This window comes from Eubalaena glacialis, chromosome 17 (assembly GCF_028564815.1).
Source record: "Eubalaena glacialis isolate mEubGla1 chromosome 17, mEubGla1.1.hap2.+ XY, whole genome shotgun sequence".
Classification (NCBI taxonomy): domain Eukaryota; kingdom Metazoa; phylum Chordata; class Mammalia; order Artiodactyla; family Balaenidae; genus Eubalaena; species Eubalaena glacialis.
The window spans coordinates 58,192,345-58,217,042 of record NC_083732.1 but is presented as its reverse complement, the minus strand read 5'-3'; the positions used below and the strand labels follow the sequence as shown (position 1 = coordinate 58,217,042).

Genomic DNA, 24,698 nt, shown 5'->3' with positions numbered 1-24,698 from the left:
AAGGAAATACCTGAACTTACTTAGATCATATTTAGATTTCATGAAATTTATAGTTGAAAGAATAGATTCATATATCCAAGTTGTTCCAAACATATTTAAACGTCATCCAATACTGAATCAAGTATCGGTTTTTACATTTAAATTAATTAAAAGTAAATAGAATTAAAACTTCAATTCCTTAGTTGCATTAGCCACATTTCAAGTACTCGATAGCCACATGTCACTAGTGGCTACTGTATTAGATAGTGCAACAAAATGTTTCTAGACAATGCAACAAAAAAAGTTTTTAAAATTAAATTTTTTATCATCCATCTTCTTTTTATTTGAATCAGTTCTAGTTGAAAACAAGTGAGGAGACTTTTTTTCTTTAGAAATCATAACTTGCAGAGTCTTCTACAAGAACTGAGGCAGTTCCTTTGAATCAAAATGTCAATACTCAAAAAAAAATAATAAAAGTCTATTATTTCCAAAGTTAAGTATTCCAATCCCAAAGGAGAGAAAACTCTCAACTCCCTTACTTGATTGAAAATATTGCCATCCACCTTGCCACCCAAGTTAGAAACTTCACCATTACCTAATTGTCACTAAATCCTGTCTTATTAGCTAGGTAATACCTTTTAAAAAAACTTTATTTTATCCCCTTCCACTCTACCTTCTATTGTTACTACCTTTGATCACCTGGGCTATTTTAAAAATATCCTAAAGCTAATTTTAAATACATAGGGATTATTTTGCACATGTGAACACCCATGTAAATCATCACCAAGAATAAAATACAGACCATCTCCAGTACTCTATAAAGTTCCCTCCTGCCCCTAGCCAAGCCCTAAACTCCCAGAAACAGGTAGTCTGGTGGACTTTTGACTAGTTTTGCCCTTATGAATTTTATGTAAATGGAATTATACAGTATATAGTCTTTTATGTCTGGCTTGGCTTCTTTTATTAAACTATTATCTTTGAGACTCATCCATGTTGTTGTTACCAATAGAACCTTTTTATTGCTATATTATTTGGAATTATATAAATATTCTGAAATTTATTTATCCAATCTCCTGCTGATAGGCATTCAGGTTGTTTCCAGTTTGTGGCTATTGTGAATAAAGCTGGTAAGATTAATAATGTTGGTTTAAATATTAAAATAACTCAAAATAAATGCTCAAAATATGTTAAACTCTTTTCCTCCATTATGTTGTAGTCACAGTAGAAACGGATGCTGTATATACTACACAGAATGGACTTATTAGGCACATACAAAATCAGGTTTGCATTTTAAGCAAAAGACATGCCATGTATACCTTCAATCATTATACATGTTAAGTACATACACAATATATTCATCACATAAACAACTGCAAACATTAACACCACATGGATAACAAAATTTGATTCAGTTTATTATCACATTTTAGCATCTGCTTTGTATTTTCTAATGCACGAAGAGATTAATCCAGGCAACCATAACAAGAGAGAAACCGGATACTGTCATCCTATCAATCCCACAAGACAAAGCATGTAAAAACATAATATGTAATATTAAAAGATGGATCTAAGAGGGGTTATAAAAAGTTGATTAGTGTTAATCTGACCATTTAGACAAGCTCAGTAAATCTGAGCACATAAAACTTTCATTACTTAGTAAAATTAGCATCAGCTTATTTCCCTAGCATTACTGCTAAACTGATGTCAAGGTAATGCTTCATGAGCTTATTAGAAAGGAGTGCTAATTTGCATGAATGTGTTAAATAACTGCTGTACCGCCTCCATGCAGGAGATAACATTAAAACAAATCAGATCTGAAATAAGTATTTTATGAAAATTAGTATAACAGCAGTTTATATTATTCTAAAGTTCATTCAATCTTTTATTGAGCATTTTATTGCTATAGGTTGCTTCTCTAGTATTTTAAAGCAAAAGGAAAATGACAAATAGGAATAAACCAAAGTTACTAATCAGATTTATTCAATAAACATGTATATACATGGACAGTGAACCTTTAAAAAATTACTCTTTTGTACAAAGATCACTTGTACTTTGCCTGTAACTACTATAAAACTATAAATTCACATAAAGCAAAAAGATAAATGAAATCTTCACATTTTTCCCCTTACCTCCCATTCTCTAGCTGCTGCTTCATTAGTAGAATCCTCATTTGTTTCAGATTCTTCAATCTTTTTTACTACTATAAATCCAGGTTCTCTGGTATATTCACCAGTATCTTCTGCATATATTTCTGGACTCCACTGAATGAAGAAGGCATACAAGTGGTCTGTCCTGTTAGAACAAGCAATTATTAGTAATAGACCTAGTATTCTGTGCTGTTAGCTAGAATTTAAAAACTATATTTGTTAAATATTTTCACAAAACTTGAAGACTTAAAATATACAAAATATATACCATGCTTTATTTAAAAATAAAACAAAGCCCACTACCAGGAAGACATTAACTTAAAATTTTTTGGCTGTGTTCTGTCAAGCTCTGAGAAAACTACATTAGGATTTTCTTTAGCATGGTTTTGACAAGCTCAGATGCTGTCCACAATAATGTTTCTTTTCTTTAAAGAAACTTAGTAATGGAAAGGAGAACTGAACCCACCATTTTGACCTCATTCACACAATGATCTAATTATCTAAAATATAAGTAAACAACTTACTAATTACCTATTTTGAAACCTGGACATTATACAGATTTTTTCCAAGTTAATAGAAATTTAGTACGTTTAACTTTTAAATACCAGGAACACACAGTGTATTACTGGTTCAGGGATGATCCAACCTTTTAACGCTCTTGTTCCCCTTTTCAATTTTGTTTACTAGAGTAAAGCCTAAATCCCTGATAAACATTATTTGAGGGTCAGCAACACATTTCAAATATGTATGTTTTGTTGGCTTTAATTAGCATGGATAATTGAAAAGTGATTATAAAACTCTCCACTAGCACATACCAATCAATAACCACTGTTCTGGAAATTGTTTCTAATTTAATAAAATTTTTTAATAATCTCATTTCTTATGTGGCAACTAACACTTTAAAAAGGTATTAAGTATCATCTTTCAGATAATTTGTCTCTATGAAACTAAGCAATTGTTTTTTCATAAATTACTTAGATACAATACAGTTCAAAATTCTAATAAAACTAATTTTTAATGAACATTAGCCAAGGTGCAAGGACAACATTAAAATGGAAAATTCCATGCAAAAATTAAAATAAAACCAACAGTAATGAGAATAACAAATCCTTACATTATTTTTAACTAAAGATATAATAGGGTTGAATATTTCATTGTAATCATCTTGGTATCGTTGGCAGATCTGAGTATCTGGCTCTTTGCCTTTCATGTACTCATGAATTATGCAAATCATACCATATTTTTAAATTATTCTAATCACATTTTGTTGAATGCACAGACTGTACTGTATATTTAGGTGAGGGGGGAGAGAGAAGAATTTTATTATTATATTCCTGAAAGCAACAGTCTTCAGAGCAACATATAAAGACTTTCCAAGAGGTACACAGACACATAAGATAGTTCTAAGGGAAGTAATCTCTTTTTTTTTTTTTTTGGGGGGGAAGGATTTTTAATTAATTAATTTATTTATTTTTGGCTGTGTTGGGTCTTCCTTTCGTGCGAGGGCTTTCTCTAGTTGCGGCAAGCGGGGGCCACTCTTCATCGCGGTGCGCGGGCCTTTCACTATTGCGGCCTCTCTTGTTGCGGGGCACAGGCTCCAGACGCGCAGGCTCAGTAGTTGTGGCTCACGGGCCTAGTTGCTCCGCGGCATGTGGGATCTTCCCAGACCAGGGCTCGAACCCGTGTCCCCTGCATTGGCAGGCAGATTCTCAACCACTGCGCCACCAGGGAAGCCCCCGGGAAGTAATCTCTTATATTCTGCTTCCATATGTTAATCTTATACTAAGATTATACTAAGCTGCCTGAGAACAGTGTGGTCAAGATATCTTACAGATTGCCTGTTCTCTGCTTTCACTAAAGCACTATCATCAGTCATCCAGAATTTTACATGCCATGAACTGTGAAAACTTCCTGGTTGCCCAAAGTTGGTACTGAGATGGGGAAAAGTTTTAAAAGACTGGATAACAAGTCCTTTGGCATATCAGGTGGTTTCTAATTCACTGATTTCCATAAAACTGCAGGAGTTTTTAGTGAAGTTGTTCACTAATGGTCACTAAAAATAATTCTGATGAAAGGTAAGTAATTTTGGAATATAAATAGAAACATGTTTAAAGAATTGAGTGACATTATTATAATAAAAATTTTCAGTCTCATAGACTTTTTTATGAACAAAGCTTCTCAATACTTGTAATAAAAAGAAAAAAGGGAGGGGGTAGAACTGAGGGGCTGAATCCTATCTCATCATTTCAATGAACAGTATTCATCAATGGATACATAAACTAATTGGAGGAAAGCCCTAAATATTTTATTAAGGCATTTCCTATATTTTACTTTTTTATATGTAATAATTTTGACAATTTATAATTTATGTTGCTTTGATGAATTGTTTATTAGTAATAATTGTAATGATAAAATTTTCTTGTGTTTAATTAACATTTGGAATAATGCAGTTGTTGATAGACAATTTTCTCTTTGATTTCCACATGTATTGTGAGCAGAGGCATTGTGTATCTTTGTTCAGCACTACCTTTTCAAGTATGTTAGAACAGGAAACAAAGCATAGCATAGTTTTAGAAGGCAGAAATAGTACCTTACTCTGGAGCAAAGGGTAACCACGCTTACTGTATATTATAAAAGGTTTAAGTTCCCTAAACTTACGGTTCCTCTTCTTTAACATAACCCATGGCACATGTAGCTGTCACTTGGCCTTCTTCACATCCAACTGTGGGGACTGAAGCTCAAAGAACTCATACAAGTGCTGGTACTGTGACTGCTGCTATTGTGACTTTGTTTTCTGCCAGCATGCATTAAACTGAGGCAGGCCAACTTGTTAGCAAGGTAGGGTAAGCCTTAGACCCTTTACTCTTTTGACAATAGTCACAGAAAAATTTTAAATAAATGTAATTCCAGTACACACACACACACACACATACAGATAAATGTGTAAGTATAGGTAATTTGTTGCAAAAAATGTAAAAGGGAATAAAAATATAGTACCTTAGAGTAAGATTCTATGAGGAGGTATAATTGAAATACAAATTCAAAGAGAAAAAGTAACGATGCAAATTCTAACTGTTAAAGAGCACATTCAAATGGTGTTTAAATGGATAATGGTAGAGGGCAAACTGTTACAATGTTTAGATCCTACTGGGTATATTTAAAATATAAATGCAAGTTTTAACTTAAAATGTCAATATTTACAATGCAGTGATGACAGACATCCTTTAGAATTGCTTAAACTTAAGATGAAAAATTTTACTGTGTAGTGGGTATAAAAAATACTTTGAGGACCACATCCTTTTAGTAGCTAATTTAGTGCTATTTATTATATAGTAGGTATTCAGTAAGCATTGATGAAATTTTTAAGAAAGAAATTATACATCATTACCTGCCTTGAGGTAGGGGCTGTACCAGTTAATATTTTGATGAACCGTCTTGATCTAAGACATTTTAAGTCAGTTTCTTTACTACTAAAACTAGGTATATGTTCACATTTTTTGCATCAAACCATGAAGGGGACTAAAATTAGAAATGGGGTAAATTAAAGAGTGTAAAAGAGGAGCTAAATGATTTTGAATAGATTTAATGTCAGGTTTTAATCACAAACTATTTCAATACTTTGCTACTGGTGGGATGTATTATACAAAATAATTTCAATTCAAGGAATCTCAATAATGTTTTGAAGATTCTGTTGTTGTTTTACCTTTCTTGTGGCACAGCAAACCAATATTCATGTTTCTTATCTCTCTGTGCATACTGTTGCATCGTTGCACTTGCTTGAGATACAAATGTTTTCCTCATAGGTTTTCCAACTCTGAGACATAAGAACTTATGTAATCGATGCCTCCTCTTTTCTTTTAAAAGTGCAGAACCTAGAATTGAGACACAAACAGTGTTTATTCAATTCTCATACACCATGCTTGAATGATTTAAAATAATTTAGATTAAGTAATGCTTATCTCCAAACTTCTGACAAATAATTACAGAATAAAATGTCAACTTACTGAATTCTCTTAAGTAGCTTGTATTTTTTCCCATCAGAGGCTAAGTGACAAGTACAGCAGAACTAATGAACTAACAGGCAAAGTATGAGCTGACGTTACGTCTAAGTGTTAGGGAAAAGGCTTTGAAAGATCCAGGAACTGTTGTCACATTTCTGTTTGTGACAACCGCACTAAAGTAATCACGTACACATGCGCAATTTTCTGCATGTTCTTTATCAGCCTTCTAGAACAATATCTAAATAAGTCTGTAGAATTTTCAAAGGTTTACTGTAATATGGTTGTTACAGACAAAAATTTAGTAGAAAATCTTGTGAAGCTTTTATATGCATATGAAGGTGTGATAAAAACAACAATATGCTAGATTCAGCCATCAGTTCAGACAGCCTGAATTATCTCTAACCCGTCCAACCACAGATGCTGACATATGACACACTGAGAGTCTGACAACATGGTTCAATTCAGGAATCTAGACATTAATTAGCTTACGAAGGTGGCATACTGTGGAAGAAAAAGCACTTAGTTATAGTCAGGAGATCTGGGTACTAGTCATGGCTTTTTTTCTGTGTAATACTGCCCAAGGTACATAATCTATCTGAGCCCCAACATTCGCATCAGGTTAAAAGAGTGAACTTTTACCATTCTTCCTACAATTATATTTGTACATTTTTATATTTATATATTTACAGTTTTATAACTTTTATGATATTATAAACTCACTAAAGATCAGAAACTTTAAGTATTTCCCTATTATAGGATCTCAAGTTACTTAAAATTAGTTACTTAAAACTAAGTTTCTTGTCCCCCCTCCATACACAGGTACAAAAAGAAGAAACCAAACGGTAACAATCCAGGAATACCTATCTAAACTATCTACCAATTTTTCTCCTTTTAGTATTTTGTCATAATGGGATGTCCCTCCCATCAAACCCTGCACCCAAACAAACCCAATAAAATAAAAGTAGTCTACTATATCATTGGGTCAAACGGAAATGCCTCATTTTATCTTTTTCAAAGATTTCAAAATACAAGACAACTAGCAGACACAAACATATCAAATAAAGATATTTATGCCAGTATTCTTTATAACATCAAAGAAATATCTTAATAATATGAATTGTTAATAACAACTGAATGTCTTAATACAGAAATGGCTAAATTACAGGGCCATTAAACACCATGAAAAAATTATATGGGTTCAAGTTGACCCTTGAACAACACGGGTTTGAACTGCACAGGTCCACTTATATGCAGATCTCCTTCAAATAATACATACTATAATACTACAATACATGGTTGGTTGAATCCATGTATGCAGAACCACAGATATGGAGGGCTGACTGTAAACTTATACACAGATTTTCGAATGTGGGAGAGGGATGTGTGTCACCCCTTAACCCCTGAGTCGTTCAAAGGTCAACTGTATAATGACATGGGAAAATGTTTATTATATAATATACTAAGTAAAAAAAGCAAGAAACAACATATAATCCCGATTTTATATGAATAATATACATAAGTAAAGATACATACAAAAACTAGCAAAATTGTATGTGTCTGTGTGTATGTATATACACATACACACTAAAGATCAAAGATAAATACACCAAATATTAACAATGATCATTTCTAGGTGATGAACTCAAAGTAATTTTTATAAATTTTCTAAAAACTTCCTACATTTGTCAAATGTTCTTTAATGAACATTCATTAGTTCTGAATAAAGAAAAAAATTACAAAAGAAAAAATATTCAATCTTTTATAGAACTTGCTTTGAGTAAATGAATTCCTGAACATCTACTGAATATAATCCTTAGGTCTTCAGTATACCTAAATTAGACAATGCAAAGAAAATTCAGTGTTTTTAAAAACTGAATCAAACCTTTGTGTGTTGCTGGTAGGAATGTAAAACGGTGCAGCCACTGTGGAAAACAGCTCAATGGTTCATCAAAAAATTAAACACAGAATTACCATAGGATCCAGCAAAGCCACTTCTGGTATATATCCAAAAAATTGAAAGAAGGAAATCGAACAGATTATTTGTACACCAATGTTCATAGCAGCATTATTCACAACGGCCAAAAGGTGGAAACAACCCAAATGTCCATCAACAAATGAACATATAAAGAAAATGTGCTGTGTACAGTAGAATATTACTCAGCTTTAAATAGGAAGAAATTTCTGACATGGTACAACACAGATGAAACTTGAAGGCATTATGCTAAGGGAAATAAGCCACACACACAAAAGGGAAAATATGGTATAATTCCACTTATATGAGGTACTTAGGGTAGAGACACAAATTCACAGAGACAAAAAGTAGAATGGTGGTTGTCAGGGACTGTAGGGAGGAGAGACTGGAAGTTACTGTTTAATGGGTACAGAGTTTCAGTTCAGGAAGATGAAAAAGTTCTGGAAATGGATAGTGACGATGGTTGTACAACAATGTGAATGTACTTAATGCCACTAAATTTTACATTAAAAATGGTTAAACTGGTAATTTTTATTTTATGTATATTTTAACAATTAAAATTTTTTAATTAAAAAAACTGAAAGTTAATATGTAAATTGGATTAATCTAGAATCAATACTCCAATAGAATATGAGAAATGTTAGCTAAGATACTTGAGCTATACACCTTTTAACCCATAATGTACTAAGTGGAAGCACTGTATATTAGAAATAAAAGACAAACTATTACTATAATTTTCGTAAGTAAATAGTATGAAAAAACAAAATGGTGTTTTAATTTATCCTTAGTACTGCTTTTTAAAGGAAAACATTTAATCAGACAATGATGGAACTTGTGGATACTTGAAAGAATTTCAGAAATAGATTTTTATGTCTAATTGCACTTTTTAAAAATGATGGGATTACAACTTCGGCAATTGCAAATTGCAATTAGGATATTACATATGCAATTTTAAAAGGTATTCTAATGATGAAACATACCAAGAACTAAAAGAGAAATGGAGAAATCAGAGGTATTATGGAACTTGGGTGCACTTTCAAGAAATAAATTGTTTAAAGACAGAATGCAGTGAGTGAGGAATGTTTAAACATGGTGGAAAAGATGTTCATTATGTGTACAACCCACTGTGGGATAAGAAAAGACAGGAGAAACCAGAGACTATGTACTTGTCCCCAGAGAAACATCAGTCAAGGGCTACTAGATCATCCTTCAGAGTGGCCTAAGATACAGCAGCTTTTGAGTCAGTAAGGAAAGACGGAGACAATATACAATAAGATAAACTAACTTTATATATTCCTTAACACTTACCTTCTATATTGGTTGTTGCTATTTTATGCTTAATTTCTTTTTGTGACACCTGTTGAATATTTTCCCTTTGCTGTTTAGTTTGTTGCATTGTATGGGTTTTCCAGAGTTCCCGTAGCTCTTCTACCTCAGTCTCTGAGTCCTGATTTTGTTCCTTTCTTTGTTTTCCTTTGTTGACAATTGGCTTTTGTTTAAATTCTATTGCTTCCTCACAGGGCATACCTTCTTTTTCACCTTCTTCATGGTGTAATGAATTCTCATTAAGAAGAAAATCCTGGTCTGCATTACCTTTTATACCTGTGCTTTGTTCTTTAGGACCTGATATTTCTTGAAGATTATCTGTAGTCTGATCTCCTTCCTTAGTAGCTATTTCAAGATTATTTAAATCAGTTTTAAGAGAAAGAGTCCCAACTTCATTGGTAGTATGTCCAGAATCGGATTTTAAGTGGTCAGGAGTACTAGCAGCCTCTGTTATGACTGTCAAACATTCTACTCCACTCTGACTGATGGTTTGCACAGATTCTGATGACGCACCAGATGATTTATCTTGTCGCAGCTCATCTGAAGAAATAAGCTCCTCTCGTATAGGAGAGAGTTCTGATTCTGTGAACACATCTTCAGAAAGAGACTCCTCGGTGCTCCTAGGAGCAGTGCTGGCACTATCATTACCTGCATCGCGAATTCTTGAGTCTATTTCATCAGTATTACTTCTTGTCATTTTCTTTAAATGGCAGAAGTCCCTTCCCGATAACTGATCTATCTCTCTGTCAGTAAACAAAATTTAAAGTTATTACTTTTTAAATTGTAGAATTTTATTTTCCACAAACTTAACATTGAATTAATATCACTAAAAAAGGCTTTCCTAAAAGGATGTAGCATACATCTCTTAACAGCATATCAAAAATTTGATTGATTCCTATAGACCATGTAATTAAGTCAAGTTTTGCATCAACTGCTTAAGATCTGGGAAATATCAATGTAAGATTTCCTGAATTGATCCACCTGAAGAGAAGTTGAAGATACAAGTTCCGGGTGAAGCTATAATTCTAAACTAAAATTTATTCACTGATGAAATATGCAAATAAAATTTTGATTAAAATTTTAAATGTCTTAATAAAATAAAAATACACTGACTGATATTACACACACACACACAGTGCTTATTTACATTTAAATAGAAATTAAACTAAAATAAATGACTCAAATGCAAAGCTAAAAACCAACCTGAATAGAACTGAGGCAAAAGTGCTTAGAGGTTAGATACTAGTTAGCTGAATGGTTCATCATTACTTCTAGATTTCCATGTTTAATGGCATTTGTATATGCAAGCACTAATGTTCAATGGTTAGACAGTTTAAGTTCTGGAAGGAGACAGTGTAAACACTATATGAAATACAAGTCTGCAATTCAAAATGATGGCTAAAAGTAGTTTCTGATAAACGGAAATTGCATGAGTTCCTAGTGGAAAAAGTATTAACATTTATGCAAGTCTGAGAATAGGAAAGACTGGAAGTAAGCCGACACACAACTTATTGGCTACCTCTGGATGGTGAAGTTGGGTCACTCTTTTCCTCTTATTCTAGTACTTGATATTTTTTATAATGATATGCATAATTTTCATTGTGCATAGGATAGGTAAAATTTATTTTTAAAAAAGTATTAATTAGTTGAAGTCCAGTCCCTTCCTCTGCTTCCCTTGTACTGACTGATTCACCTTAAGAAATGTATGTAAGCATCTAATCTGTGCTATTAAATGTATAATAGTGTCATCTACTGGTGAGCCCCTAAAACTGCATATATAGGGTCTTGGAACTTGGCAAAAGTTTTGAGAAACTGTACCTGTAGATTTAATAAGACCCTTAGGTATGAGATAAAGTTAAGTGAACCTAACAGTATATAGATTTAGATACGTGTTGTAACCTTATTTTTTTATGTCAATGATGCTGCTATTGCTCAGTATAGTTCCTGAACAATACCTTTGCGATTAACTTCCCAAGCAGTGTAAGACAGAAGAAAACCAATCAAATCTTACACCTCATTTTTACCATACATGACATTATCTGAGTTGTTGCCAAATATTGTTTTTAATCAATTCATAAGGCAGCAATGAAAGATATTTCTTTTGGAGTAACTTTTTTAAAGGTTTGGATCAAATAGATGGTCTTTCCAGGTGACGTTGTGAATGATAAAACAGTGATTTACAAGAGGAAGGGCCCTATAGCATCTGTGTAGAACAGTTATGGATCATTCAGCATAATAGAATCCCAAAGTATCCTAATACAAATGGAAAAGCAGGGCAAGATAAAATGGATCTCACCAATGACTGGCAACATATACATACATATAATCTTCTTGTTTCTCTTTTAATCTAATCCTTCACTCCTTCACCTTTGTCTTACCCCTCCACCTGCCACAATAATCTTTATTTGCTGAGACTGATTTTGGATGATGATATATTAAATAGCTAACATAGAGGCAATCCTAGGAATAATCTGCACCTCTATGGATGAGACCAAGCCAAAACAGTATCTACTGGGGGACCGTTATAATGGAGACTGTTTATATAAAAGATTTTATTCTACCATAGGTATTCTAACAACTCATGTAGTTTGCCTCAGAAACAAAAATAATTTGCTCTCCGTCTCTTTTGTAAGTAGTTCTGTCTCACAGGGGTTAATTTTAAAACAACCATTATCATCCCTGTGGGCTATTATAGGGATAGAAATCTCAGTATCAGTTAAAGTGAAGCCAGTTTTTAAACTGTTGACAAAGTCATGCATGGAGGAATGGGGGAGTTCTTTTCTATTACACATCAATTTTCTTCTTTTGTCCTTCCCTTCCTTTGTTTGTATACCTGTCTTTTATTTTCTTCTCCTTTTATTTCTTATCCTTCCCTTTTCTCTCTGTTATTCCTTTAGTTAAACACATTACTTTCAAAGGCTATGCTGACCTGTAGCCTCACATCTATGTTACCTGAAACACACAAATTCCCTAACCAGTATATTCCAAGGTTAACTCTTTAAATTTGTGCAATCTGTGGGTCTTCTTCCCTGTATTTTATACTCTTCTGAGAGAAGGGTGCAAACATATAAATCAATAAAAGACAAAGCTGCTCTGGCTTTATTAATGTCAGGTCTTTGCTCACGTGACCTCCCCCAAATCCCACACCCAACTCTTCAGGCTCTTCTAAGGAAAATTTGAAAGCTACCCTTGATTACTTATATTACCTTAAATTACTAATAAAAATAATTTGAATTTACCTGAATAAAATGGGCTGGTAAACATTGAATTAAATGAGTACTATAGGTTACTTTTAAATATCAGGTTCTCTGACTGAATATACAAATATAAACCTAAAACAATTCTTAACTATTCTAGTGCAGTAAGAATAATCTTTTCAATACTACATATATTTCTGTTTCATTAATGATAAAATGAAAAGCAGCTATAAGAAAACTATTAAAAAATACTTCAGAGTTATTAGACCAGGGTCAACTATCTAGATGAAGTAAAATTGCAAAGGAGTATAAATATCACTCTTACATGGGTAAGGATTCCTTTATTTTGCTATCGAAAATTTCTTTGTACATTGCAGCTGACATCACTTCTTCCATTGGACACATGATGCCATATTCCTCACAGCCATTCTCTTGAACCAAGGGGTCAGTTTTATGTGGATCAAACATTATATTATTTGGTGTAACTAGCAACACACCACTGACTGTGCCCTAAGATGAAAAAAGAAAATAATGTTTAATCTTCAAAGTTTAAATTTTCAAAAATTATTCTAGATATTTTTATTTCCGATGTTAGGCCACCTACCACATATAAAAGTAGTATAGTCAAGCACTATGGCATTCTCATGAAAATGTTTTTAATAACACCCAAATTTTCCCAGTAAATTCTCCTTGTTAGCACAGGCAAAATACAAAGAATATCTTATTCACCTTCAATCAATCAAGTCAGGAATTAAAATTTGCAGCCTCAGTAAAATGCTGAGTTATATCAGCAAGATAACTTCAGTAATATAAGAAGGATTGTAAAGTCCTTCAAGGCATGAGCCATGTCTTACATTAACTTGCATACAGCCTCCTGTGTTCTTCCGTCACTACAGGTATCAAATCGTTTCATGCACACACTGCAGGTTTAATAAATAATGTGCTGATAACTCAATCCATTATAAAAGGAAAATTGTATAATCTGTTTAAAATATCTTAAAAAAAAAAAATCTCCGTTTCACTCGATTCTGCTACTGCCTAGTTATGTGACCTCTGACAAGCAAAGCCTCTGGGGTTGTTTCTTCATCTGTAAAATTAGGTAGATTAGATTACTTCTAAGGCATACAGTAATTATTTTATCATGAAAAGCTATGAAATTTTAAATATATTTATACAAATAGTGATACAAATATAAAGAGTCCAACCCTCTCATCTTACAAATGAGCAAACTGGAGTACGTAAGAAGCTGATCCCACTAATATTAGCTAATGTTTCTTGAATGCTTTGTATGTACCATGCTTTATATATATTATTGTTCATTTATATATATTATTGTTCAATTATAGCTCTGAGATGAGAATACAGGTGGGGGAATTAAAATTGAGAGAGGCTAGGCAATTTGTCCTAAATAATAAATAACATAGCTAACTAATAAGTGGCAGGACCAAGATCCAAAATCCAAGCAGTCCATGCTTTTTACTATAATATCTTCACATCTGAGTTACAAACAATAATCACTTCAACTCAAGTACCAAATATTCCTTAATCCTATTTATTTATTTTTATTGAAGTATAGTTAATTTACAATGTTGTGTTAATTTTTGCTGTATAGTAAAGTGATTGTTATGTATACATTCTTTCTTAATCCCATTTTCAAACTACCATTCCACTACATCCTGTAAGAATAAAAATAAAGAGCCAGACAGAATTCTAAAACTAAACCAAATAATTACTTCAAAGTTGTCTTTTTTTTCTGAAGTTATCAATAGAAAAACTTAAATCTTGCTTGATTTGGTATCACACCCTCCTTCCAAGTCCATATTCAGCTCTGTGAATTTATCTGATTTAACTTTAAGAATGTAAAACTTAAGTTATGACAGACACTAACTTTAGAAACAAAAAAATAAAAAGAAAAATCCTACTAAAAATGGTCACCCAATCACAAATGAAAAAAAGTTATTGCCAATGTTCGCGATTATAAAATATGCTTATTATTTACAGTAACTGCATGAAATACTGGAGAGAAGAATACGTGTGTGTGTGCATTTTGGTGGGGGAAAGGGAATCAATCTCAAACTCTGACTAGCATTTCTTTTAGTTCAGACCATGGACCTCCTAAATAAGGAGGAACTTTATGTAAACCACAGCCTAATCATCTTTTGATCAATATTTTATTTTATTATTTTTTAACATCTTTATTGGAGTATAATTGCTTTACAATGTTGTGTTAGTTTCTGCTGTATAACAAAGTGAATCAGCTATATGTATACATATATCCCCATACCCCCTCCCTTTTGCGTTTCCCTCCCACCCTCCCTATCCCACCCCCTGATCAATATTTTAAACAGATTCATGTACATTATGTATTCCTGGATCACATGCCAACTCAAATCAATGAGTGATGATAAAATATGTTGCAGGGACATTTACACTGCCAGGGATAATCCAAGAAATAAATAATCAAGAGTAGAGTATATACAATATAAAAAAGCTGAAAGATTTCCAATCTTTAATACCTTCCTCTATCTCACCATGTCTACAAGCAAGTTATTTGAGAAATGAAACCAAACAATCAGTAAGGATTAAGGAAAGCAAACTTCAGGTTCTCTGAAAGACTTCAGGTCATTCTTGATTTCATAAATTTCATCTGAGCATTAGTTTTAAATGATGATATAATATTTGGTTCACTGGCATAACACTACATCTTTTGCTTTAGAGGATTTTCATTAAAGACAATGATTACTAGGTATTATAGAAAAGGCCCAGTGTAATAATAATACTTTAATTCACTATACACATGAGTACCATAATCTTAGTAGTGTAATTATAGAAACCATTTGAAAAGCCTCTCAAAACCGTACTTCTACTACTTGGATTACAAGGGGCTTGAAGCCCTATAGCTTAACACTGGAATGATCAATCTGCTAATGTTACATTCCAGGAATTCACCCTTATTTGCTACTATTGAAGGATGCACTGATATATTCTTCAAGCTTCTTTCCCTCTGCCTTTAGCTGGAGCTCTTTGAGGTATTCTGTGAGATGTCAGGTGCCTCCATAAATCAAAAGAGACGGCCATGAGAAACATTACAACACAAAATTCACAAAAATCTCTTCAGAAAGTAGCCTCTCAAATTCATTTGGCCAAGATCAAGTCTGAAATCATAAACTCATACTAAACCATTACCATTTCATTCTTTTTAAATACTGTTTCATAAATGTAGACATATTTTCAGGAGCAAGAGCATACTGTAAGTAAGAGATTTCCAATTAGCATATCTTAATCCACATGACCTTCAGAAACTTTAAGCACCTACTTCCCTTTAGTATTAGTAACTTCCAATTCCTTATGTGCAATTACTTGACTAATCTTCCAAGAAGGAATTATTTCTATTAGAAAATAAAGTCTATTTCTAAAAGAAAAGTTGCCACTTACGTTACAATATTTCTGTAAATAGTAAAAGATAGAAGACTATGATTTGGGAACTCATCCCAGGAGAAATAAAAGCTTGTACTGATTTTTTTTTCAGTCTTAAGTCCACAGTAATTTAACCATTACAATAATTGTTGATAAATTTCCATAATTTTATATAATCTTTACTACAATCAACCTGTAAGAAGAATAAAGAAGATGACTTGTATGAGAAAGCATCTTTTCCTGATTACTTTCTTATAAGAGACTATGTTCCAAGAACACCAGTGCAAGCCATTCCTAACCCTGCCAATGACTTTATCTTTTCTTTGATTCTTAAACAAAATTGTTATTCAAATACTTCCAACTAAAATTTTGCTTCTAGCCAAGAACTAATTCTGCCTAAAGCTACTAAAACACATAAAATACATGAAATAACTCTTTTCCGATACTATAAAGCTGAATAAGGGGAAACAAATAAGATGAGATCTACAAATGCCCCAGCACACTGGGTGGAGTTTCCTGGCCACAGACAGAGACAGGAGAGGAGAGAACACTCCCTACTGAGAAAGCTTTGGAGATCTACAGAGGATCCTTTTCCAAGGTTCCAGCTGAGGACTGACTGCCACCTGTGTGAAAGCAACTATCCAAGGATGAGAAAAAAAGCACTCAAAAGAAGCTGAGAAAACAATCCCTAGAGTCCACAGAGTCAGAAATAGTTTGTGTTCTCACCAACCAGAGCAAAAACCCTTGTAATTTACAGCACCTCAATATTCAGAAGGGTATTGTCTCAGTAAGGGGAAAACTAGTTAAAGACTTAAAAGCTGCTCTGGGCATGCCTAACAAAACTTAAAAGCAAGCCATGACAGGATGAAGCTGTTTCCAAGAAACAACCGTGTCACAGAAAAATGCGCAAGAATATGTATAGAAATACAAAAATATCCAGCACCCAACAAGATAAAATCCATAATATCTGGTATCCAATTAAAAATTACTAGGCATGCAAACAAACAGGAAAATATGGCTCACAGCAATAACAAAAATCAATTAACTGAAACAAACCCAAAAGTGGAAGAGAGAAAAGAATTGGTAGAAAAAGACATTAAAACAATTACTTTAACTATAGTCCATATATTCAAGAATATAGAAGAAAGATTTTGCGTGGTAAGTAGGGACATGGAAGACATAAGCGACCCAGTTTAAACTTAGAGGTGAAAAATACACTGGATAGAATACCAGATTAGATTTGGCAGAAAAATAAATTACTGAACTTAAAGATACAGCGATTGAAATTGTCCAAAATGGAGAGAGAGGAAAAAAAAGAGCAGAGTATCAGTAAGCCATGAAGCACAACATCAAGCAACCTAAAATACGCATAACTGGAGTTTCCAAAGAAGAGGAGAGAATGGGGGAGAAAAAGCATTTGAAGAGATATGGCCAAAATTTTTCCAAATTTGATGAAAACTATAAACCTACAGATCCAAGAAGCTGAACGAACCCCAAGGAAAACAAATATGAAACACACACCAAGGCACATCATAATTAAACTGCTCAACAATATCAGAAAAACAAACAACCCAATCAAAAAATGGGCAGAAGACCTAAACAGACATTTCTCCAAAGAAGACATAGAGATAGCCAAAGGCACATAAAAAAGATGCTCAACATCGTTAATTATTAGAGAAATGCAAATCAAAACTACAGTGAGGTATCTCCTCACACCAGTCAGAATGGCCATCATCAAAAAAATCTACAAACAGTAAATGCTGGAGAGGGTGTGGAGAAAAGGGAACCCTCCTACACTGTTGGTGGGAATGTAAATTGGCACTATGGAGAACAGTATGGAGGTTCCTTAAAAAAGTAAAAACAGAGCTACTATATGATCCGGCAATCCCACTATTGGGCATATATCTGGAGAAAAACATGGTTTGAAAAGGTACATGCAGCACCCCAATGATCACTGCAGCACTCTTTACAACAGCCAAGACATGGAAGCAACCTAAATGTGCATCAACAGATGAACGGATAAAGAATGTGGTACATATATACAATGGAATATTACTCAGCCATTAAAAAGAATGAAATAATGCTGTCTGCAGCAACATGGATGGACCTGGAGATTATCATACTAAGTGAAGTAAGTCAGACAGAGAAAGACAAATATATATTGCTTATATGCGGAATCTAAAAAAAAAAAAAAAAGATACAAATGAACTTATTTACAAAACAGAAACAGACTCACAGACATAGAGAACAAACTTATGGTTACCAGTGGGGAAAGGTGGGGAGGGAGGGATAGACTGGGAGTTTGGGAGTGATCTGTACACACTACTATATTTAAAATAGATAACCAACACTGTATACTACAGGGAACTCTGCTCAATATTCTGTAATAACCTAAATGGGAAAAGAATTTAAAAAAGAACGTATATGTAAAAAAATAATAACAATAAAATTTAAAAAAATTATCAACTTGCTCAAAATCAGTGATAAAGACATCATCTTAAATGCAAACAAAGAAAAAAATATATTTTATACAGCACACCAAATACAAAAATAATAGAAGACTTCTCGTCAGAAACAGTGCAAGCCAGAAAACAGTAGAGATTTGAAAGAAACATCTTTAAAGTTCTGAAAGGAAAAGAAAACCCTGTCAACCTAAAATTCTATGCCCTGTGAAAATATCTTTAAAAATTAAAGAAAATACCAAAGCTATATGAATAGCAAATAAGCAAATGAAAAGATGCTCAGTATCATAAGTCATTAGGGAAATGTAAATTAAATGAGTTACCACTAAAGACCAATAAGTGTAACTAAAATCTAAAACACTGACCACGGTGAATGCTGGTGAGGATGTGGAGCAACAGCAGCTCTCAGTGACTGCCGGCAGGAATGGAGAATAACAGCCACTTTTGGAAGGCAGGTTGGTAGTTTCCTACAGAGCTAAACACAGTCTTACCACACGATCTAACAATCACATGCCTTAGTATTCAACCAAAGGAAATAAAAACTTATACAAAACCTGCATGTTAATGTTTATAGCAGCTATCTTCATAAGTGTCCAAACTTGGAAGCAACCAAGACGCCCTTCAGTAGGTGAATGGATAAACTGTTGTACTGTACATCCACAGCGATAAAAACAAATGAGCTGTCAAGCCATGAAAGATATGGAAGGCTCTTAAATGCATATTGCTAAGTGAAAGAAACCACTCTGAAATCATTCAATCATACTTTATGCTTCTAACTGCATGACACTCTGTAAAAGGCAGAACTATGGAGACAGCAAAAAGATCAGTAGTTTCCAGGGGTCCAGAGGAAGGGATGGATGAACAGACAGAGCACAGAGGATTTGGGAGGCAATGAAACTATTTTGCATGATACTGTAATGGTGGATACATGTCATCATACATTTCTCAAAACCCACAGAATGTACGACACAAAGAGTGAGTTCTGATGTAAACTATGGAAACCCACTTTAAGTATAAGACACAGTCTAAAAGTAAAAAAATGGAAGAGATAAATCAAGTTAACACTAACTGAACAGAAGCTAAGTGACTACATTTGTATCCATCAAAGCAGATTTCATAGCAAAGAGTTTTACCAAGAATAGTCTTTCATAATTTAACAAATCAATTCATCAAGACAATATAAGAATCCAAAACATTTTTATACCTAACCACAGAGTTTCAAAATACACACAAAAAAACTGATAGAACTAGAAGGGGAAATAGACAAATCCACAATTATAGAGGTATTTCAACATCCTTCTGTCAATAATTGATAGAACAAAAAGACAGAAAATCAATAGTAACACTCAACTTGATTTAATTGACATTTATAAACTATTTCTCGCAACAACAGCAGAATACCCATTCTTTCCAAGTACACATGTAACATGTATCAAGATATACCACATTCTGCAGCATAAAACGTTAAGCCTACAAATAGTAGTATGTTCTCTAACCACATGGAAAAACATTAGAAATCAGTAACAGAAAGATATCTTGAAAAACACCAAATATTTGGAAACTAAGAAACTTCTAAATATTCCATGGGCCAAAAAAGAAATAAAGAGAAAGTATTATGAACTGAATGAAAATGAAAATACAACATATCAAGACTGTGGATTCAGTTAAAACAGTACATAGGGGGAAATTTATAGCACTAAACACCTATTTCAAATACCCATAATTTATAAATTACGACTATAAAGAAACGGTTCTCACGTGTGACTTCTCAAGTGGGTATCATACTATAATTACTTTCTTAGCAACACATGGAGTTTATTTTGAACACTATTGTACTTTACTATAATTCCCTTTGCAGACTAGAAGTTCTCTGCTTTAGAAAAGCAGCAACGTGTGGTAGATAAAACACAGATTCAAACTGGGTTTGAATTCTAGCCAGGATAGAGAAACCCTGGACTCATTAATCTTTTCTGAAAGTTTTTTTTTTTTTTCCTGTGAAGAAGGAATAGGACTGCCTATTTCACAAGATTATTTTAAATTGATCATCATGTGCTGATGCTGATGACTAAAAATGTAAATGCAAAACTGTCATATTTTAGTAATAAATAAAAAATGATTAAAAGTTTTTTCTAAAGTTTTATCCATTACCTTGCCACTGGTAATATATCTGCAATTTATTTTAAGAAATTTCTCAGTAAATGCTTCTTCCTCCTCAGAAGTTGAAGATACAACTCGTGCAGGTCGAATACCAGTAAAAGCAGATGAGAGAGTTTCTTCTTTCGGGTGGACTATATCAGGATTCTTTAAAAAAAAGATAAAGACACTTCAGAGAACTAAATAAAACTAAGCACATTGTTAAATGCAAATGAATAGCTCTCCCCAGTACGTGTTTTTCCTTCTCATCACATTCTGTAGATCAGCTCAAAACGTTTTTATGTAAAAAAATATGGGAAAGAATGTCACTTCTTTTACATTTGGTAAAGATCTCTAATACAGCTTAAACTTAAATTTTCAATGACTTTTTAAATGGGAATATATATATACTGGTTATAATATATATATATGTGTGTGTGTGTGTATGTACACACACACATACACATTCAGTTGCTCCTGAATCAAATCACTGGTCCTGATCATTTAATATATCCCTCAGGTGCTGGGAGCAGAGAAAAGGTGAGTGCTTGTCTGTGAAACCTAGGAATTCAGCAGAATCCATTCACTGACGAGCCTGTTAAAATCTCAAGCTATAAAGAATTTATCAGTACCATTTTACAAAGTATTAATTAGTTAGATCATAGATTCTTAACTTTTTTGATGCCATGGACCATTCCCACAGTGAAGCCTATAGACCTCCTTTTCAGAATGTTTTTTTTTTGAATACTCAAAATAAATACAGAATTACAAAGAAAAACAATTATATTGAAACAATTATCAAAACACTTTTTAATCAGAGATATATTTATTTATAGATATATATGCTTCTTTATTAATACATTAAATAACAAGATCTAGTGATGACTCATAACGATAATTTTGAAGTACATGGCCATAAACAACATTCTGTGATATCTACAACAACTCTAAATTGATTTGAAAATATGTCAGTTCTATTGGGGACAAAGTCACAGGTATCCCTGGTGCTTTTCTATAGTTTGCTGCTTATATTCTTAATCTTTAAAAATATTAGATTTCACTTAAAATTTTTTCTAGCCAAGTTCACAGAACTCATAGTTTTCCCAAAGTTCAATATTCTGTACAAATGTAGGAAGGTTAGACAGATGCCTTTTAATCTTTGTTTTAAATACCTCCACAGAGGCATTTCATACCTTATAAGTAAATGCACAATGCCTTATATAATAGTTTTCATAGTAGCAAGGTTCTTCAGAGCTTTGAACTAAAATCTGCCACTTTGTAATTAACACCTAATAGTTATGATTTGGCCTTCTGTAATAATAAACAAGACTGCTTCCTCTTCAGTCTCACAGACTTTGAGATACTTGAAAAGAACTATCAAATTTTAACATAACTTTTTCTACTCTAATAAATGGATCTAATTCCTTAAATTCTGTCCTATATAAGACAGAATTTTTAGACTTCCTTTCTAAATTTCATATACCCTTCCTAAAATATAGGGCTGAATCCCAAGCACTTGGGCAGATACCCAACAGACATTTTTTGAAGGCAGACCAGTTCAGAACACTGCAAAACAGCTACATTTAATATAATTATATTTTTAAAAAACCTAAAATGGAATTATATTTTAACAGCTGCATGACACTGTTATAGCATTATTATCAATCTTTTCATTTTGTGATGCAAACTAATAACTTTACATTCATCCTGTTGTCTCTGGTAGTTACTGTATCTAAGAGCTTTATATCATATATAAATTCATTTAGCACAGATAATTAAATAAGGGACATTAATAATAATATTAATTGATATTTATGAATACCTTTATATTTAAGTATATTATAAAGACCATTTCATTTTCAAATCACTCATAAGGTATATACTATTACCTTAATTTTTAAGGAAACGTATGCTTGGCCAAATTCAGTAACTTGCCCAATGAGTAAGATGAAGCTGAGAAGAAAACCCATGTTGCCAACACATGAACTAGTGAGCTAAACTGCACTACTATATGCTTTCCATTTCAAACATTCTTCTAAAAGATTGCGTGCAGAGGGGGAAAAAAAAGCCAATACAGAGCCATCAGAGGGCCCCCTGCAAGCTGGCACAAAGCAATACACACATTTTGTCTATGACTGTTCAGTTACTCCCAAATCAGGTGACAACAGTATCTACTAAATAACCATATTATTCACAGAAACTGTATCAAGGTACATTGTCAAATATTTTCCTTAAACATATACCTCATAGAACAACATGATCTCTGAGGTTCCCTCAAAGTCTCAAATTCTACAACTCAGTATCAATAGCAATCCCAACTTGTCAAAGTAATCCTATTAAAAAGAATACATGAGATTAGCTTAACGAATGCTCAAACTATAGCACAGAAGAGTATTTCTTTAAAAGAGATCAAAGTTGTTCAGAGAAATCATAATCAGACCTCATTTTAACTCACATACATGTACATGATCCAAAGTATCAGTATCTCTGTACCTCTGTGAATTTACAGATTCTGTTTCTTAATAAGGTGATTTGAATAAGCTTATTTGAGTGCTTTCTGAAGCTTCTTTGTGCAATTTTGTTTTAGCCACTAGGGATGGAAAGGTCCTTAAAAATATAGGATTACAAACATTTATTTACCAAGCCTCAATTGTCACCTCAATTGTTCAAATGTGCAAAAGGAAAGCAATGCTATGACAAGTGACCCAAAAAGGTTGACTTATGGTCATCTTTTTTGTACAATATGATTAAATATTATATAATATAATTTGTAGAGTATTATTATAAATCATTACCATAAGCTAATTAACAACTCCAAACTCTCCTTTTCCCATGTTGCCTTGGTTTTATGGAGTTTTTGTTCTTTAGTGATTGAAAATATGTAGAAATGTTCTCTGGTAACATGTAGGTAAGGCATACAAAATTTGAGGAGGAAAAACCATACAGGCACAGAAATACCAACATTTATATTTATTTCATACAACATATATAATATATAATCTAAAAGAAAATGTTTATTTTTAAAGCAATGCATATTATGTTTCTTCACTCAATCCAATAAATATGATGGGTACCATTTACTTCCTATAAATTGTTATGTTTAACTATCACTCTCAGAATTTATTTAAACTCCACTTCTTAAGAATTTGAGGCTCTTAAAACAAACATACAGAATAAAATACAATACAAATAAAAAATAAAAATATCAGAGTGAAGAAAAAATAAAATGCAATTTTAAGTGTTGTACTTGGAGTTTTGGATCTGACACTGAGCTTTTTAGCAACCAGGTTAAAAAGCAAAGAAGGATCAATTTTTAAATTCTAATTATGAGAACAATGCTTGCTTTCAGAATCTAGAAGAAAACTCTCACCCAGTAACATAACTATTTATTTGTGATGTTACAAATATAGAGATTTCTTCTATATAAAGAAATGTTTTCCTAAAATCTATATAAATACAAAGTCCTACTATGAAGTTCTATGTTTTCACATATTTCAAATATAAAATTTTGTTCTAAGAATGTAAGACTAAGGTATAATTACAGCACCATCATTTAAAACGTACATATTAAAAAATTATAATTCCCTAATAAACTGCTGGTATTTAAGTTTAAAAGCACCAAAGCTAAATTATATTATACAATATACAGGTAACATATAAGTCATGTGTTATTTATACATATGGCATTTATAGTTGTTTAACTTTATTTTAATATAATATGTAATATATAAGCTTATGTTTATTATATAATAAAGTATATATACTTACATATGAAAATTTAGGTTTAAAAGCATGAAATTTAAAATAATTTATATATTATATATCAGATAAAATATATTTTATATATTATATATTTTAGTGATTTTAAATTTATTTTAAGTTTAAATATATAATATTATACACAGAGAGAGAGAGGAAGGAGGTGGAAGGAGGAAGGGAAAGAGGGGAGAGGCATGTTTGTGACTAGTTTAAGGATGGCATATGTGAGAACAATTTTTGAAGCATATGCTATATTTAATCTCTTCAAACTATATTGATATTTCTAACTAAAGTTTTTTTAACTT

General features: G+C 32.6%; 1 protein-coding gene across 10 annotated transcripts in view; it reads right to left on the bottom strand.

Annotated features, from left to right (window-relative positions):
- OXR1 (oxidation resistance 1) overlaps window positions 1–24,698 on the bottom strand; it is a 633,889-nt gene that overhangs the window by 44,583 nt on the left and 564,608 nt on the right. For all 10 annotated transcript variants that reach the window (XM_061171297.1, XM_061171296.1, XM_061171299.1 and 7 more), the window contains 5 exons: window positions 20,650–20,802; window positions 12,948–13,132; window positions 9,408–10,168; window positions 5,830–5,998; window positions 2,109–2,271 (listed from right to left, as the gene is read on the bottom strand). In XM_061171297.1, coding sequence (XP_061027280.1) covers window positions 2,109–2,271; window positions 5,830–5,998; window positions 9,408–10,168; window positions 12,948–13,132; window positions 20,650–20,802 — 1,431 coding nt within the window. The remainder of the gene's footprint in view (window positions 1–2,108; window positions 2,272–5,829; window positions 5,999–9,407; window positions 10,169–12,947; window positions 13,133–20,649; window positions 20,803–24,698) is intronic.